Source organism: Strigops habroptila, chromosome 2 (assembly GCF_004027225.2).
Source record: "Strigops habroptila isolate Jane chromosome 2, bStrHab1.2.pri, whole genome shotgun sequence".
NCBI lineage: Eukaryota > Metazoa > Chordata > Aves > Psittaciformes > Psittacidae > Strigops > Strigops habroptila.
In genome coordinates this window covers 50,603,607-50,623,703 of record NC_044278.2, presented here as the reverse complement: position 1 = coordinate 50,623,703, position 20,097 = coordinate 50,603,607, and the positions used below count along the sequence as shown (strand labels likewise).

At 37.4% G+C, this 20,097-nt stretch overlaps 1 protein-coding gene and 1 long non-coding RNA gene across 9 annotated transcripts in view; one reads left to right on the top strand and one right to left on the bottom strand.

The window, feature by feature from the left end:
* Positions 1 to 211: 211 nt before the first annotated feature.
* Positions 212 to 19,287, bottom strand: PNPLA4 (patatin like phospholipase domain containing 4). 7 transcript variants are annotated; one of them, XM_030476725.1, is made up of 9 exons: positions 18,862 to 19,286; positions 17,328 to 17,645; positions 16,455 to 16,581; positions 11,844 to 12,028; positions 7,935 to 8,029; positions 7,621 to 7,756; positions 6,777 to 6,842; positions 2,928 to 3,080; positions 212 to 1,004 (listed from the first exon to the last, which is right to left on the bottom strand). In XM_030476725.1, the coding sequence occupies exons 2-9, from the start codon at positions 17,484 to 17,486 to the stop codon at positions 873 to 875; spliced, it is 1,053 nt and encodes a 350-aa protein (XP_030332585.1). In that variant the 5' UTR covers positions 17,487 to 17,645; positions 18,862 to 19,286; the 3' UTR covers positions 212 to 872. The 7 variants fall into 7 exon arrangements, 6 of the variants coding, with proteins under 6 accessions (XP_030332585.1, XP_030332586.1, XP_030332591.1 ...); XM_030476726.1 differs by having other exon boundaries at positions 17,328 to 17,632; XM_030476728.1 differs by having other exon boundaries at positions 215 to 1,761; positions 17,328 to 19,287.
* The window catches only part of LOC115604046, a 14,090-nt gene continuing 13,117 nt past the window's right edge, over positions 19,125 to 20,097 (top strand). For both annotated transcript variants that reach the window (XR_003990110.1, XR_003990111.1), the window contains exon 1: positions 19,125 to 19,208. This is a non-coding gene — a long non-coding RNA (uncharacterized LOC115604046). The remainder of the gene's footprint in view (positions 19,209 to 20,097) is intronic.

Below are 20,097 nucleotides of genomic sequence, written 5' to 3'. Positions count from 1 at the left end.
TTTAAATAAACAGTTCTGGATTTTAGCATTAAGGCATTAAGACTGAAAATCCTGAACTTGCAAGGTGAATGGTGAACAAGATATATGAGTCTGAGTTCATTACCTGCTGACTTGTTTCTCTCCAATAGACTGGTTTGGTTGGGAGGTTTTTTTCAGATAATCAGATTGTTACAGCATTCCAAGAAATTTATAAATGAACTCTTGACAAAAGTTTCAATAAAATATATTTATTCAATTTTAGCAGAGGAAGTAAACATAATAAATAACAATTTCTTATACCCTTTTTTACAAGATTTTTTATTTTCAAACATCACACTTCTGTTACAAATTTCAACTAGTATTTCAAATTTTAGAAGACCACATTCACTGAAAAAGGCAATAACTTTTAATATTAAAAAATATACAGAGTTAAAGGGCAAATGTTTTATTTCTTCTGGCTAGTGCTAAGCGTTCAAGTCCTTTAGAACACTGCAAAGTAGGTACTGGATCAGCAATATTGCAAGCATGCAATTAGCATGCACAACTATTACATCAAGTGAACAATACAGATCGCAATTTTTCATGGTACAATGTCGATTTGTCTCTGAAATAACACTGAAAAAGACTTTCCCATACTCAAGTCCTCAGCTGAAGCAAAATGGATCTAAGCTTGAATCTCCTCAAAACAAGACAACTACCAGGCAAGTACAATTCCCCATTCTGAAACGTTTACACAGGTCTTTGGAATGCAACTGATACTTTCTCGGCATAATCAGATGCAATGCCATTGCGATTTTTTTATTTTCACAAATGGGAAGTGGGACAGCAATCCCTGAAATTCTGTAGGAATTGTTATGACAGCCATCAGGTTTTGTTAATTTTCTGTGTTCCATCTACTCAAACCAGTTTTCTTTCAGTAAAAAATGAACAGCATCATCAAATCCATTTTGGTACAATGATTCCATTTTCTCCTGGTTTGGTGGGAAAAAAGCTTGATTAAGTCTTACTAGGTTGGCCAGAGACAGCTGCAACAGAGCAAGAAGCTATAAATTAGTTTATTAAAGCAACTTATCTAGACTTGACTGTGTTGCTATCTGTACTGTCATCTGTTTCATGTAGCATATGTAAAAACAAAAGTCCAGCATGGCTATGTCTACACCAGTGAATTAACCATGTCCAGGTACACTGCTGAACGCCAAGACAAACTGGCACTACGGGTCTGCATATACACTCGTAAACTCACAGCATCCAAGACAGCCTGTATGCCTGTAAAACTGCCCAAAGTTTCTGAAACATTTTGACTTTGGAATCATTCCCAGAAGTGTCTGGCAGAGTGGTCCTGGCACATGCTAAACTTGTGCAAGGAAATATTTTGACAGCTTACTAGTGCAAACAACCACATTCTTGGGAACATTCCCAGTCAATGTTTAACATATGAGTACAAATTAAGCTTTATTACAAATTAAGAATTACTCATCATCTCAAGTGGTCATTTTGATGGTGTAAAAAGATTTCGTAACTTTGTTCTTAAGTACAGATGTTATTAAATTGTTTACAACAAAATTAAAACTAATGTTCAATTAATTTATTAATACTTTAGCTGCAGACTATTATACACAATTTTGCAAAACAATATCAAAATAATCTTCACTATTTGAAGTAAGCAATTATGCAAATTCTGGCACTAATAGATGGAGGAGGTTTGAGGAGACACAAAACTGTTCACATTCCAGTACAGAGAAATGAAAATACACAACTCTTCATTTTAAGTAGATTACATTGCTGGAAAAAAAAAAATAATCTTAGTGCACATCTTTACAGCTCTAAAAGCTAAAGGTGCTCCAAATGGAATAGTTTAAAATTTTGCCCCAGTTTCTGCACAAGTCTGCACCTGCACAACCTTAGAACCAATAAAAATCTGCAATTAATTTTCTGTCTCTAAAATAATCTAATAATCAGCTCATTTTTCCTCCTCTAGATGCACTAGATTTTAGGTACAAATCATGACTAAGAAATATATAATAAGCGATTGCGTATAATTTCAGTATGTATGAAATCAATAATTTCATTCTTTACGATCATTTATCAAGTATTGCCATGTTTTAAATCTGTGAAACATTATAAAAATTCAGAAATTGCTCTATTATAGTATGACATTACATAACACTAATTTTACTCAAATTAAGAAAACACAGTAAGAACTGTCTGAAAGAAACCAAAAAGGAAAAAAAAAAAAAAAAGGTACCAATTACTGTTAATCTTTATTTTTCTTTCTAATGGAATTTTGTTGACAGCTAGGTCTACCGCTATTCAATACTTTCTTTCATCATGCCAAAGGAAGCAATACTGTGGTTAAAGTTTGTGAGAAGAAGCTTGCAAAGACAGAAATGTCAATGATGAAAAGGAGGGCATAAAATCAGTCTTAGCCTCTATTTCAGTATAAGAGCACTGTGGTCACAAATGTTCACAAGCTTTCTTGAGCAATGAGGTGACAAGTCATTGCATACCATTTCAAACGTACAACTTAAACTTGTATTTTAAATTCAGTTAGAGCAGCTGATTTCAATAAGCATGAAGGGCTGTTCTGGTGTTTCCCTCTCCAAGTTATTCTACAGAAGTCTTTATTTTTTTTTTTTTTTCCTATAAACACCCTGCCTAGACAAAGACAGCTGATACTTAAAGCAAGCCTAGATTATTTACATTTAATAGCCTGTGATAATTTGCTCCATTTTGTATTAAACCAATGTTTTCCAACCTTTCTTCTTTATTCTACATTTTCCTTCCCTTGCATTAAGAAAAAGTTTACCCTCCATCTGCAAAGCACAAAATGCCAAAATATTACTTATGTTGATATATAAGCACAAAATGGACACTTAAAAATAAGCATAGCCTTAACTGCACATGTACTTTTTCTTCTTCTGAATTTATTTAACAAACAAGCAACTCACCATTATATCTTGTTTTGCATATTTAATATAAAGATCAACACGTCCTTTATCTTGTGGACATATATCTAAACGACCACTGAAAGGAGAAATTGTCACAGTTCTTCCAAAAGGCAAGATAGGAAGGCCATTGGTAATGCCACCATCGACCCACTTCTATTGGGAAATAGAAATATTTTAAAAGCAACCTTAGTACAGTATGATCATAACTGAATACTCCATTCTTCCTGTCCCTCCTCCACCCCACCCTCAAGAAAACTTTCAATGTTCCTTCTCAGAATACCATGAATAACTTGAGTATAAGACAAAAAAATCAAAAAACTGACAAAAGTACACACAGAGTGTTTCATCAATGAGCATTTGACATGTGTAAATATGTAATATATTTATCAAGCTACTGATAAGGCTCGTTAGTTAATCTAATAAGAAAATGCCCCAGGCAGAATTGTTTGCAACACATACATGAAAACATCAGATCATAATATTACACATGAAACATAATAGATAATGTCTACTCCTCTAAAACATTACTCTGATTCAAACTAGGAGCTGGACAACCTGTATGTTCAAGTAAAGTGACTGTAGAAGCTAAACCAAACATGACTCATCTCTTCTTCTCCCAGAGCCTCTTGTATTCTTACATACACAATACAAGACAGCAATAGCTGGAAAGCAGAAGGTAAAAGTGGAAAAGAGCTGAACAACTATGGCACATAAGAGGGAGCAGATAACAAGGCTGCTAAAGGAGTATAGGAAAGAATTAGGAATTAAAAACAAAAGCAACCAACTGATTTCTTGCAGAGCCCCACACATGAAAGACTTTGGGATACTGGTTGACAAGAAGCTCAACATGAGACGGCAGTGTGTGCTGGCAGCGCAGAAAGCCAACCGTGTCATGGGCTGCATCAAAAGGAGCATGACCAGCAGGTTGAGGAGGCGATTCTCCCACTCTTCTCCACTTTTGTGAGACCCCACTTGCAGTACTGCGTTCAGCTCTGAGGCCCCCAACACAAGAGAGACATGGATCTGCTCAAGCAAGCCCAGAGGAGAGCCATGAAGATCAGAGGGCTGGAGCACCTCTCCTGTGCAGGCAAGCTGAGAGAGTTGGGGTTGTTCAGCCTGGAGAAGAGAAGGCTCAGGGGAAACCTTAGAGCAGCTTTCCAGTAGCTTTAGCTACAATTAATCTGGAGAGGGACTTTTTATATGAGCAAGTGGTGACAGGACAAGGAGTAATGGCTTTAAACTGAAAGAGGGCAGATTTAGATTAGACATTAGGAAGAAATTCCTCACTATGAGGGTGGTGAGACACTAGAACAGGTTGCCCAGAGAAGTTGTGGCTGCCCCATCCCTGGAACTGGTCAAGGCCAGGCTGGATGGGGCTTTGAGCAACGCGGTCTAGTGCGAGCTGTCCCTGCCCATGGCAGGGAGGTTGGAACTGGATGATCTTTAAGGTCCCTTCCAACTCAAAGCATACCAGGATTCTGTGATATTTTGTGGTTCTAAAGGCAGTCTAGGGGCACAAGCCTAATATTTACAGGGACCACAGCCAAATTCCACTTCAGCGTAAGCCAAATGCTTCCCAAAAAGTATTCTTCCTAAACAGAAAATTGCTGCGAACAGTTTATCCTAGGGTTCATTTTCTACAGGCTGTAGGGACAAGCTAGCAACAGATTTGGCTATTTTCTGATACTATTCTAGCAAAAGTGCACCATACTCTCTTACTTACCATGCATCATGTACCTAGAATACCATTCTGAAATACATTTTAAAAACACTCCCAGATGACCTGGTGATATGTATGCAGGTGACATATATAGCACAGAGAAGATGCATAGTAACTTTTCTGAAGCACATATAAGGCCAGTACACTCGAGTAGTTAGCAGCTTGATTTCATGCTGCCCTGGAACACATGGCCTAAGGAATTTAATACTTGAAACTAGTGTAAATGCAGACAGACAGAACATTGGTCTGTTAATGTACAGCTTCCATGAAACTAGGAATATGCTAGTATGACAGGTGGCCTCACAGAGCCAAATCAATATCCAATCCATCTTACTGATTTCAGTGCTTACAATATCTGTATCATGAGGCTACATGCCACATATCTGGCTCTCCACTGAATGCTTTAGAGCCTCTATTACCCACCCATATAAACTCCTTACCAACTATTCCAAACCAAGGAAATCCTATTGCAAGAGAGATCCTAGGGTTTTTGTTCTCACCCTGCTCTAAGTGCTGTGGACTAAGAGAATGGAAGCCACAAACCACAACTGCACTGTTTTACAGAGTATGAGAAAAGTCAGTGCAGACATGCAGAACTAATCACCTCCAACAAGTAACAAATGAAAGCAACCTCATTCCCAGAAACTGCCTTTTCTGAATCTCACTTAAGGAGAGTAGTAAGAAGCTTTGTGAATGACAACAAGCTTTCAAGTAACAGAATAACCAGTTTCTGTGAAAAACATGCATTGATTTCACGTTTGAATGCAAAGAATTAAGTTAGGTAGGAATGAGAACTGTCCACTAGGAAGAAGAAACTGCAGGTGTTTCAGTAAATACTACAATACCCCTGCAAATCATAATAGCAGAGTTCATCCAATCAAATGAGTTTTAAATAAGCTTTGGACAAAACTGCGAAGCAACTCTTCAATTTCTTAATTGAAAGAACACCACAAGAAATTTAACAATGACATTTCTTCCCTTTAACTAATGGCAGAATGAACCTAAACATCCATGCATGCCCATCGAACTGCAAGAGCAACATGTAAAGACTCCAATCATCAAAATTTCCACATCCTAGGAAGCTGCAAGCAGTCTCCATTTAACTCAAGCTGTCACGCAATACTGATTTAAATCCTTCAAACATTTTAGCTGGTATGTATTGCTGTACACATAATTCTAAGGCTGGCAAACTTTCTGACATAATGAACTCCAACTCCTTCTCGATACAGACAAATACATATTGTTTTGTAGGTTGTTTGTTTTGGGTTTTTTTGGTTTGGTGGGTTGGTTTTTTTTGGTAATTTTTCTGGTTTTGGCCTTTTTTTTTTTTTTTTTTTTATTAGGGTCGCTGTGAGGATTATAGATGTTCTAAAGACATCATTTGGATACTTATGAGGAAGTAAAGGGAAAACTATCATGTAGTATTTCTCCGAAAGAAAGAAATGGCTGTTTTCATGCTTCTAGTTATTACAAACATACTAAACAACCAAAGTTATTCTTGAAGTATTAATATATTTACGTAAGAAAGACAAAAATGTTCTTGAAGATAAATCAAGAACAGGCAACTGTGAAAAGGTCTTCTTATAGTAGTGTACACCTCTGAAAACTTTGTGTGCTACAGGGAAAAAAGTTTATTCTTTAATGCTTGTCCAGAGGTAGGAGATTTGAAAGTATCTGGTAAGCATGTAATTCTGTACAGAACATGAGACCACCACATGTAAACAAACACACATACTCCAGCAGTGTTCAATCTGCCAAGAGCTTCCTTGTCATTCCTTCCATTAAACAGAAATGCAGATTGGTGGTCCTTTAAATTGCAAAAAGCATTTTAGAGTTGGTAACACAGCTTGTCATGAGAAGCATCTTTACTAAGACATTACTTTTAGGAAACAGCTTCATGCACAGAGATCATTTCAGCCTCAGCACCCACAATTTTTGAAACAACACATGAACAAACTCATGTCACCTTTTTCATGGTGTTAATCTACAGTATCAACAGTATCAACTATTCCAAAAAAATACAATATTGCAGTTGTCTTCCCTTAAGATCAAATAACTGCAACATAAATGAAGAATGCTCTTTCACAAAAAGAAAAAAAAGTTTGTAGTTAAACTTAATGAAAAATTACCTCTCCTTTATATTCCACTGGCTTAATTCCTGCATATACTGGTACAAAACTACTTGCTAGCAGGACCTAGAGAAAATAAAGGAGAAAGAATAAAGAAAAAAAAAAAAAAGTGAAGAAAAGGTAACAAAGTAATTCTGAACCAATACAAATTTTCATACATGTGTATCCATATTAAATAATGTAGCAGTGATCAGTCAACATATTAGTTTTATAATGCATACATTTACATGCATTGAGATTTTGCTAATGAGTATGATCTTTCTTCTCTAATTGTTAACTATAAAGAAGATCTTATTTACTCTAAGCATCCACAAGGGTAGGGAAAGAAGGAATTCCTTCTTATTCTATTTCCTCCTTTATTCTGCTGTATCTTATGATATTCTCCATTAAGATATAATCAATTACTAGAAAGAATATCTGCTCTACATGCATCTGAATTCCTCCTACCATTTCCTATCAGCTTATGTATACAATCCCGATTCAGATTTTAAAAGCGACATTCAAAACGGTATCAATGAAGAGTGCAAAATGACTCAGCAAATTGTTACAAAATTTTGAGATTGTCTATTTTAGTCTCATCTACTGTAACCATTAGTTACCCTGTTGCTTTTTAAACACACTTTGTCTACAAGGTAGTACTTTAAAAAGAGATTAAAGAAACACACACACCAAAATTGAAAGAAGATTGAATTCTGCTTCCATTGTTTATGTTATGGTTGTAGCTCCACTGATAGTGTGATTATTTGAGTAAAACAGTGATTTATTGTACAGCTAACAACATTCACCCAAGTCTTGAAGAAACTGAAGCGTTTTTATTTGAAGCAGCAATATTCAACATCATTACCTTAATGAGGTCCTCCCTGGAGGCAAAATTTGAAACCAAGCGATTTTCCCCGTTTCTGGTGTTAGTGACTGACACGTAAAGCCGGTTCTCAGCTATTTCATGAACATTAGGAGGAAGAATAGACTCTATGCCTTCCCTAGAGTAATGAAAATGCTTAACATTACTCACCATCATCATTTTAAAACCTTGCAAATGTGTTACGGGTGAAAGAAAGTGCTGAGCACCCCACAGTACAGAAAAAATACGCACACTCTCCATTTTTATTTAGAGAGCTTCACACATAAATGATCTTACAGGTGCATTAAGATAGGTACCTAAGTGTCTTCATAAAATCATAACCAGGCGTTACAGCACCAAAGTCCAATTTTCTAACTTCCTCTGCAAATCCATACGCAAACTGCTTACTTTGCTGGAAATTAAAAATATTCACTATTAAGGATGTTTTAGTTATGAGAATTATGTCCAACTGTGGTATCTAAAACATACTAGCAGCTAAAGCTTTAATCAAGAGAGAGCTATAAGATCAGACTGAAATATTTTCCTTTATTTGCTTGGTTTGTAATAATATATGCATAACAAATGTTGATCCTTTTATAAGAACTATTTTGTAAGAAAACAAGATCCCAAATAAAAATAATGGTAACACTAATACTACTAATAATAATCCCTCACAAGATTATAACTTTAACAAACAAGGAAAGGTAAAGGTTATTTTTCTATACATTACCACTGCTAAATAGTCAGTTCTCTGAACCATGCCATTACAAGAATGGTCATTTATATTTCAAGTGCGAAGCCACCTTTTATTTTAAAGACTACTTCAGTACTAAAGCCAGACATAAGATGCCTATAAGCATGTAAAATATTACAATTATTACACTTTCTTCTCACTAATGCAAAAATCATGCTACTAACAAATACACATATTTATTGCATACAATACTACGGAAGTACTTAATCAATGGAATACTGTGATGGATAATGACATAGGAAGAAAAGGCATTGCAGAAAACCAGACAATAGATGCCACTGCACAGAAAACCTCTTTTATACAAGCTGAAATGCCTAGCATTAGTGACTGCAGAAAAATAGCTTGAAGTGTGAGCCATAAGAAATCCAAAGGGAGAGTAAAGGAATTGGTAGCATTTATTTTTTAGCAATAAGATTCTGAAGCAGTAGATTATGATTCAGAATGCTTAAGACTCACTATTCAGTATTTATATTTCTTTTTTTATCCTTTCATGAAGACTTCTCTAATGATTTGGGGGAAAAAAACCCTAAATCCAATCTTATGCAGATTTCTGACATTGGTACTCAATAAATGTATTATACCCATATTCACATACATAACCACATTTACAGAGTAGAAGATCTGTCTATACATAGATTTGGGTTCCTGGCTTATTACCTTCCTGCATGAAGGACAAATATGTTGCTAGTAACAAAATAAATGACTGACATGACTGGGGGTGGAGGGGGTGGGGGGTGGAAGTGTGTCCCACTGAGAAGTGTACAGGATTTAATGGAAGGAAAACCAGGGAAGAGTTGGGGTGAGGATTAATATGAGATCAGGAGTAAACTGACTGAAGCAGTTTAACTTTGTCACATCACTTGTATGACAAAGCACTTACCTAAAACAGGAAAGTAGTTCTTGCATCCATTTACTCCACATGGCCTTTGAATAGGCCCATACCTCTTAAAACAACAATCACCATAAAGATTTGTGCAAATTCATTTCACACAAGTTAGATTTGGACCTTTACCCTCTGAGGTACTTGGCATTGCCAGCTCCAGGCCAATTCAAATATACAAACCAATATATAAACCTAGTTATATGCACAAAGTATTAAATTTAATTTACATTAGGCAGTTAGGCTTTTGTAGTCAGTCAGCTGGAAAGAGGCACATTCAGACACCTCTCTCTCCAGATACAGAAGAAACAAAACCCTACAGAGAAGCACCTCAGAACTACTATCTTTAAACCCAAGATGCTTTATTAAAGTGATGGAGTAACAGGGGGCTGGATGAATGCAAACCTAGGTGAATGACAGAAAACTACTTTCCATATTACAAGTACTAAGAATAAACCATACCTAGACTCTCAATTCTTGGTGCCAAAGGGGAGAACTTCTTACAGCTATGGATTGTTTACGGTTTTAGTGCTAGAAGCTTTAAACAATACATTTAAATTTTAAAGAGTGACTGAGAACATGTTTAGAAATTGTATTGAGTTAAGCAAACTTGACATCAAACATGATCAAGGTACTTTTGAAATAAATACATACTTCTCTATAACTTTAGAAGGCTCCCTAGAATTCTCAAGTCCCATGCTTTTTCAACAGTGACAAAAATCCAAGATATGACAGAAAAACATTTGCAAACTGTCATATTAGAGCAGCAACAGTCAAAACAAGAAATCCTCAATGGTAAAATTCTCTCCAAGATAAGGAAAGGTTGTTTTAGAGCTTTGAGACTAGGAGGAGATGGAGAAAGTCCTAATTATAGCTTGTCTAACATAGCCATCTCTGGAGAGAGAAGGAAAAAAAAGAAGAAAGGAAAAAAATTAACTGATGTAAGACAAGGACATAAAATATTTTAACTCAGGAGTGTAGTAATATAATTATCCTGATATGAAAAGTTAATTCTATTCAGTACACAACATTGCCTTTACTTAAACACCATGAGAATTAGGAAGAAATGTAATATAGGCTTAGTTTCCACAAAACAAACAAATTAAAAAAACCAACAAAAAAACCCCCAAAAAACCTGATCTAATATTTTTACTTGGAAAGATTTCTTGTTAGTTGGACCAGGCTAGGAACAAAAACTCATTGCTCACCCAGACCCTACAATATGCAGAAAAATTTCCTTGAGCTAAGAAAAGGATAGCTGCTATGCTCACCATAAAGGAAATTAAAGGCAGAGGTATGCATTATACCAGGCAAACTTGAAATTGAACTACTAGTCAGAGGCTACTAACACCTGAACAGAATTCACGTAACATTCTCTTCACAACAGAATGGAACTTGCCCAATAACAAATCATATAAAGAATGTACCTAGGGTGGTGATGGAAAGAAGACAGGGAATAACTTACTGCTGAAAGCAACAGAACTATAGCTAACTCTGCAAGCTATGTTCATATCCCAGAAGAAACAAACAACAAACAAACAGAAAGATCACTGGCAAAGTGTGGTATTAGCAGGGATTATTATTTGAATCAAATGCAGTGAAAGCTGTAATAAGTGAGGCCTGCAGAAAGTTACCTGATGCTCACTGGACTGAAACCTAAGTGTTCTTAGACAAAAATCTAACAGCCTTTCCCTCCCCTCCAATATTGCTGTTTATTATAATTCAAAATATTAAAGAAATATTAGGATTTTGGCAAGGCCTAGTCCTCTGCAAGTCACTACAGGCACTTCTGAAGGACAACCTATAGGGAAAACCAACCAAACAAAATGAAAGCTAATGCTCTCCCACGGAACCTGTAGTAGAGTTGTCATCAAATATAATTTTGCTGTCTCTATATGATGCCACATTCACGGTGAGAAAAGAGTGACATCTCTGGAGAAAACACCCAAACATACATGTATGCAGCACATCAGAACAAAATGCTATGATGATTAATCCTCCCTGGCACAAAATGGGGCTACTGCTGTTACACTGAACGGTACTGAGTCTAAAGGAGGTGCACAAGCCACTTCTTGCACTGCCTAATGGAGCAGAGACAGGAAGGAAAAAAATTGAGCCAGTGCGTGGCGTTCTTTGACTTTATGAAGATATGCTCCATTTATCATTTTCATCTCCTTTTACAAAAGAATGAAAGAATAGTGCTATTCTTTTGTGTAACAAAATCTACCTCTAGCCAAGACCACAATGATTAACTTTGTAATGTACAGGGATTAAGCGCACATGGATTCTGGTATATTAAAGTATATCTGGCTGCATACAATTGAACATTCACACACACTAAATTTATATTTACGTAGCCCAAAATATAAATTACCTATGACAGGGTTTCTTTTTCATAAAGAAATACTTGCGTCATAAACATTTTTGTCCGCTAGTCACAGATTTTGTTTATAAAAACATATACACAAATCCTGTTCCTTTACAGGAATTAAAACAAGAACCAAAACATTTTTAAAAAATTAATGGTAGATGATATATTAAAAATAGCCTTGAAAATTATCGTGTCCTATACCTACGAGTTTATTAATTTACCTCTATATTTTCTGGTACTGCTAATAAGACAGTGGCAGCCAGTGATCCCGCAGAAGCTCCCGCAAAAGCTTTCACATCTTTCAGTAACTTCTTACCATGCTTGTAAAAAGCAGCTGCTGCCCCCAAGTGGTAAATACCCAGAAAACCACAAGCCGCAAATGACAGATTGATGTGTTTCATTTTTGCTGTGGAAATAAAGTTTCACAGTCAGAAAAAGGATCAGTTAATTTTATCCTATAATATATATCTATTCTTTTGGTACAGAACACGTAAAATACTACATCTAAATAACAAACAACAGTTTTTTTAAGAAAAGTAAAAACTTTTGATTACCAAATACATCACACAAGTAGCAATTAGTTTAGCATCTCCAAAATTGAAAACAACCCTAAACTACTCCTTGGGACAAATCCCTTTTTCAATCAAGAAATAAATACACACACATACATATATATATGCATGTATATACACAACATTACTGCATATTTTCACCTAATTTGTCAAAGAAATACAAAGTAGAGGTAGCTACTCAAAAGTAATAAAAGAATGCTACTGGAGAACAAACACTGTTAGTCATCTATAGTTAAAGTCAAATAAATTATAAAACTGATGGCTACTGTGTCATCATACTCCCCTTACACATACACAGCCCTGAATCCAATATAATTCTTTAAGGAAGCAGTTTGTTTCCCACACCTTTGGAACTCATTTGCTTAGTAGTATTATTAATAATCATTAATAGACAAATTCTGAGTAACTTCTTATTTAAAAAAAAAAAAAACCACACAACATATTGTTGCTACTATGAAAATAAGAAATAAAAAATCTTAAGTAAAATACAAAGTACTAAATGTAGGAAAACACATTCTGAAGGGGTCAAGGATAGAATAATTTAAAATTAACAAAACACACAAACAGAAGCATAAGTTCAGATTGTTAGGGATGGTTTATTAAAAGGAATAACGTATAACACTGCACATTTTTCAGCTCTTCTGTTTCTGCAAATAACTACAATTATGAGAGCAAGATACTCCAGAGGTTATATTGTACGGATACACAGGATATTGTAGAGATTATCTTAATATTGAATCAAAAATAAACACCTAGTGGATTTAGGTACATCTCAATATGAAGGGGACAAAAAAAAAAATGTCAGTACATTCAGGAATATACTTTATTTTTCTGGTTTGTAATGAGAGAGTTGATGAGATGTTTCTTTTGGAAATAATCTACAGACACCATGGAATCTGGTCTCATGAAGAGAGGCAAACATGTACAGCAACAGATTTTGGTTTAAATTGCCTGTTCAGCTCAGAGATGAGAAGTGCAGTCAAGGCAAGGATAAGAAACAGCTTTAAAAAACACTAGATAAGAAGACATGCTAAACTGCCAAACTGAACTGCTTTACCCATAATGTCATTAAAATCCAACAACATCTCAGTGCCAGGGAATACTGTACTGCTTGATGCATCGGTCATTTTGCTAAAACACTATACTATCATAAGGTAGTTTATCGACTGTGCTTTACTCCACTTACACTGGAAATCCTTGCATATCCATTCATAAGTAGGAATACCTGTAACTTGTATCTTACATGTTTATACTGATAGAAAGGATTTGAGATTGGCTTTTGCTGTGACAATGAGAGAAAGGCATTTGAAATGAAGGAAACGCTAAATCATGTTCCTAATTTTACAAAGAAAGGATCTTTTAATTTAAATAAAAATCACTGTATTGCATGGAAGATAAAAACGTTTACTCTTTTACTGGAAAACAACAAACACAACTCTACTTTGAACATTTTTATTTTTTTTTTTTCAGTCAAGTGCCAGAAAACTAAAACAGACTTAAAAGTATGATGCCATGATGTGCTTCCTTTCAAGCTAGTTAAACTCTGAGAAGTTTAACCAACTGCTGCAGCTGTTTCCATGCCTTCTACAAATTAGGAGCAAAGACGCGTTTGCATCATGGGCCACTCTGACAAGAAGGTGAACTTGATCAAAGCAACTGCGCTATTAGGTAGGGAGAAAAGCAAGCATGGAAGAATTAGCTCCCATTTTTTTCCAAAAGAGATTTCAGGCTCAAGACACTAGTAATATGAAACATTATATAAAATAAGGACTACGTTTATGTAGTTGATTGGTCAGAAAGTAAGCAAAGTAAGAGTTCACAAATCCTAAGAATTACATCTAAGGGACTTATGAAACAAAAGTGTAAGATAATGGGTAAGATAATAAGGTTATGTAAATAAAACCAAGCATATATAGGCTTATATGCATATATGTACACACATCTTCTAAACTTTCTACAAGGCGCATCCTACAAAGCACTCTATCCTTACAAAGCATAACTATCAAAAGGTATCTCTCCCTACTGGAAGATATTTAGATGTTCACAAAACAAAAAACACCAAAAGATGTCAACTAAAGCATACTTACACTGAGAAATTTAAGATTAAAAAAAAAAAAAAAAAAAAAATCCCTGCAAATGTAGAAGACAATCATACTTCATTGTGTAAAGAACTGGCTGGTACCATTTTCTCTAAATCAAGAACAGAAAAAGACGTGAACTGAAAAGATGATTTGAGTATCAGATCAAAAACTGCTGAAAATATACTGACTGAAGTCAGATGTCCACTCCTTCTTTTACAAGGCTTCATGAGGAAATTTTATTTTCTGATGAGTTTTATTCCTATCTCATTACCATTTATTGTGAGTAACCGCTGTCCTCTTGAGTGTCTGGATACATGGCATTTATTTTTTAATGAGAGTTAATTCTTAATACTTAGATACTGTACTTCTCTTTCTTTATTCCCCTACCCAAGAGACAAAAAGAGATTATTCAGCAAGTATTCACATCAGTAGCTTGACTGACAGAAGGATTCAGTGAGAGAGAAACATGCAAAAAGAAAAAATAACACTAGGATTTCAATTCAAGAAATACAGTTAAAGAATACTGCCAGTCTCATACTTTGTTTAGAGTAAGGGACAGCTATCAGATCAAATTGGATTGCTCAGGGCTTGCACTGTGCATCTCCCTGCAGGGAGGTTCTGTACATTCCATTGAAGGCCTCTTAAAACAAATCTGTAACAAAGCACTAATCTACAAAGATGATATAGATGAATAATAATTGTGGTTCTATAAGGAAATATCTACATGACAGATGCAGCTAAGCATCTCAAAGTTATCTTATTGCCATGCCTTTTGCCAACGAAACTTAAAAGATGCATAACTAGATTTCAGTTGGACACGCACACTCTGTAAAGACATGTCATAAATATGACATAGCAATAGGACATAGCAACTGCTTTTGCTACCGCTTTTAGAAAATGTTGTCATCTTACATGATTGGCACATTTCAAAATATAAAGATTATAACCAAGTGGATAATAGGCTTCTGTTGTGTCCAAGAAATAAAACAGAATAAGAAAAGTGAAGTACAAGAAGAAACCAGAAGGACACTGGATTTGTTCAATCTCATTACTTTACAGATAATGCAGGAGTACTCAGGAATTAACATAAATGTAAGACTTGTATTTAAAAGATTCTCACATCTGTGAAAACAAACAAACAAAAAAACCCAAAATGCTGGTGATTAAAAACAGACCAGGGAGGGGGTAAGGGATGGGGGAGCAGGAGAACATTTCTGTTTACTCAGCAGTATCTCTTTCATCTGTAATGCAAACCTAAAAGAGAATGTATGTAAGGAGACAAGCCTGTACAGCAGAATTATGATACAGTACAATATAGCTTTTTCAGAATAGGTACTCTCTCCCTAATGGTCATGCACGAGAAATAGCACAACAATTTCTCATACTGCTGTTTCCTGAGCAATATAATGATATAAACAGCATAGGATCTCAGTGTCCTAATCAGTCATAACTACCTCCCTGTCATCCTATTTGTAAACAAAAGCTGAAAATGCCCAAAGCAACTAACTAAAACACCTTTACAAACAAAAATTAAATATGCATAGAATGTGAATGACCAACACCCTGAAGCACAGGAACTAAAATGTGTGATGCATAACAGAACATCTGAGGATTAGTTATTAGGTAGGAATGACAAAACAAGCAAAATTATGGGAAGAACTGTTGAGTTAGGCGGCATTGCTAAAATAAAGGTTATAATCGTAATGACTAATTTGTCTGAATCAGAAATCACCACTCACACAAGAATGGGGTTTTATTTCACATTTATAACAGAAAAAAAGGTTCACTTGCATCACAGATCATTCATAGCCTTTAGTGAATACTCGAGAAATTGATTCTCCCAGTCACATGGAATAAGCATTGAAAGTTTGATGAAGTTGAATAAAAAAAAGAAATAAGATAAGAATAATACAAAATAAGCAGTACGCAAACTAATCACCTATTAAGACACTTAGGAAAATTACATGAGTCTTTGCAAACTAGAAAAATTGTGTATAAGCCCCTTAAAAGGATTTGTGAGTCAATCCTTGTGACTGTTTATAGTAAAAAATAAACACGTTACATGATACAATGATTTCAAATTAACAGTTTAGACCATCTTGATTATTAATACAAGATGTCTAGAGAGGACAGTGAAGGCTGTCCCCTCTTAAGACGACAGTAGCAAAAGGCTCAGTACCTTCTAATGAATGTTGGCTTCTATCACGCATTCCACTGGGACTTTTTCCAGCAGCTATTTTAGTTCCTTCTGCACTTGTAGCCATTCCCAGATCTACTACTGATTGTTTATCATTCATCTTTGAAACCTAGAATGATACAGTCAAATATTACTATGAAAAATAGAAAACCAGGAAGATACTAGATATTATTTATCCCCAGATTAACGGTCAGTTAAAATAGCTGTAAAACCACCTAGATTCTCAATAGCTTAGCCCCCACTAAATAGTTGAAACCACAGTGTTCCATGCAGAAATTTATATTTTAAACAGGAACTTAACTACACATCTAGAAAAAGAAAAACATTGCTATTTGAAATTCAGTGTCAAATTAGCCTTAATTTAGTGCCCTTTCCCATTGTTTTTGTTTATATCCCCAAATGTATTTTTTTTTTTAATAATCAGACTCTTATGTTTTTATCCTCCCTCACCAATCCAATAAAAATTGACCTTCCCCTCCCACCCCCAACTTTTTTGTGTAATATTGCATTAGTAAAGTTTTCCAGAGAACTCTGGTCCTATACTTCACCAAATGGCTGGAACTCTAACTAATAAGCCTGTCAGATATAATCCAGTATTGCCTGAAGTACAATTTTTAAAAAATTAGTATTTCCCCTCAACTTAGAACTGCCAGACAAAAAACATCCATTCTGAAACACTGGTTCTCCTGCAACTTGTTGCTGCCAACCCCTTTACCTTGATATACTAAAGGAATCTTCAATTCATAAATAAAGCTGCAAGGTCAAAAGCTTAGCTCTGTACAGTTCTCAAGGAAATTATATTATCACCGTAATGATGCCCATCAGTTACACCTAGAGCCCCACAAAAATACTTACTTGGAACTGAACTCTGTTACAGGGTGCTCTTACAGTGCAATAGTTTAGAATTCCAATCCAGAACTGCTGAGTTTTTTGAAATGTACAACTACATGATTTGCTTTTTTTCAACTGAAGCAACAGTATTTGAGCACTACAAAGACTTTTAGCAGTCCACATTTTCTTAAAAGTGACCTCTGGATCCAGATGATGTGGTAACTAAACTGATACTCTCAGAAGCTGTTTTACCATGAAGTTACAAAGGAAGTATCGATGAGCTTGGACACCATTGCCAAACACAGTAGAAACTTTCTTCTAAACATAACCTGTTTAAAAACACTAAGGAAAAAACAAAACAAAACTGAATAATAGTTGAAAGGTAATTGCACACCAAGGCCCTGATACTGTAACAAGACCCTCTTCACTACCACTTTATTTAAAACACAGATGTATCAACAGTTGATTCACTTGACAGTGAAACAGTTCTAAGCAGAACTTTTGTTCAGCAGCTGCTCTCTCTCACCAGCCTCCATCAGGCGCTGTGTTCCTTCACCACTAACTATAAATTCAATTGCTCATTTCAGAAGCAGGAAGGACTAATACTGTTAGTAATGCAGGGAACAAGCAAACAAACTGTCCCTTATGATTAACAACATGGATACCGTGCTCCCTCTACGTCAGCTGAAAAATGTACAAAGAGCGTACCAGAAAATTCAAACCAATAGCTCACAAAAACAAAGTGCTGGTGTCAAGATCCTAGCAAGAAAAACTCAAGCACACTGGCTGGTACAAGACAAGCCTTGGAATCTTCCATTCTACAAGGATATCGTAAGAGCGACTCACAAATCAAACGCAAGTCTAGTTCAAACCCAGCAAGACTTTGAACATAAAGAGTAACGTACAAAAATTAACTTTTTCAGCTGAAAACCACGTCATTGACCTGACCACCAGTGCAAAGAAATCCAGGGTGATTCTGCACAGGCAAGGACTCAGAGCTATACTATCAACTTCAAATTCAACCCCGATCAAGTAAGCCAGTTCAAAGTTTTCTGCTTCATCTTGTGTGCCAAGAGGCCTAGAACGCAACTCGATCCCCACCCCTCCACTTCAGTAAACAACCGATATAAATAAGCCAAATAGAGCTGAAACCATGAAACATTTTTAAATGTAACGACCACAGACCGTCACATGACAGCCGAAGCGAGTCCAGCAGTAAGTCACCGCGTCTTTTAAACTTGTAAACTTGCAACCGAAGGGCGATTTTTAAGCGGGCCACGTCCCTTCAAATTTCCAGTTCAACCCCCAGCCTCTCCCCGTCTCCCTTCCCCAAGGTTGCAGCCCCGGACCCTCTCGGGGATCTACAGCGCGGCCTTCGCGCCGCACCACCGGGACTCAGGCCGCGGCCGAGCGGCCCCACGCCCCTCCTTGACGACCACGGAGGCAGCTCCACGGGGAGCCGCGAAACCCGCCGACGCTTCCGACCTCCACTAGAGGGGTTCGCGGCGGGATCCGGGCGGCCCCAAAAAGGCCCAACCCCAACCCTGCTGTGCCCGACCTCTGCGCCCAGGAGAGCACCCCGTCCGCGGGCCGCTATATCCTCGGAAGACGGCGAGGGCTGCCCTCGCCGCGCTGCCTTTCCCGGCTGCGGCGACACCGCTGGCTCCGTACGCTGCAGCGGAGCAGGCGAGAGAGCGCCCGCAGAGCTTTGGAGAGCGGAGAACACCGGAGGGGCAGCGCCTACCCCGTGATACTGCCTCTGCGCGCGTGCGCAGGATGGGGCAGCACAACAGCGCGGGCGGGGAGTGCGGGGGGGTCGGCCGGCTGACGGGGACAGTCGCGTCCCTCAAGAGGAGCCTGTGGCCCGGTGGCATGGCCTTGTTCCGCCTTGCCCACAGGCGCCGGGTGAGGCGGCGTGCCTGCCTAGGCTGGCTATCTCCTGCTTCCCTCCTCCAGCGGCCTCCCAAGGGAGACCCGCAGGGTGCCTTTCCGCCCGCCGCACGACGCCGCCCTGTGAGCTGTCGCTGACACCGGGACACTGGGAGGCAGTGGCGGGTGTCCGCACCGCCTTCCGGCCCGGCACTGCGCAGGGGTTTCCTGTGACCGAAGGGGTGACCTCGAGGCGGCATTGAAGCTGGGTTTTGGTTTGGTTTGGGTAGTCTTGTCCTTCTTTTGATGTTAGTGTTTGTGTAATAAGGTGAGTCTGCTCACCCTTCTGGCAGACGAGCAGCAGGGCCACCACAGCTCGCAGATTTCAGGTGGAGAGGGATCCTACAGCCAACAGCGGATGAATAAAACTGGGGAGATAAGTGTATGTGTGTCAAGTCTCCCAGGGGCCTGACTGAAGTTAAAACTAAACTACCTGGGGAAAAATAATGTTAAACTTCACAGAGATTAGCCTCCTTCACCTGTGGAGTCCCTCGTTACTTCTTACTGGTATATGGGAAAGACTGGAATGGGTTTGGGATAGAGGGAGCTGCATCTGTTTTGGGCAGGACCTTGACAGCTTCTGTTGTCTAAAGTGGTTGTGTATACTTTAGTCGTCTTTCTAACTTCTAAAAAGCAATAGTTGCAAAACAGAGGCCTGGAATTATTTTGCAGAAACCAGATAATCTCATGGTGGAGTCACTGCCTTTTCATCATCCTGCGCTCTTTCCCCATATTTACAGGATGCGCTTTTAGATGAGAGATGAGTCCTAGTGGTGGAAGAAAAAAGTCTTGCTTTAATTATAGGCAGGAATTCTAATTTGTAGTGGGCAGTAGCATCATGAGGACCACACTTGCATCTAAATTT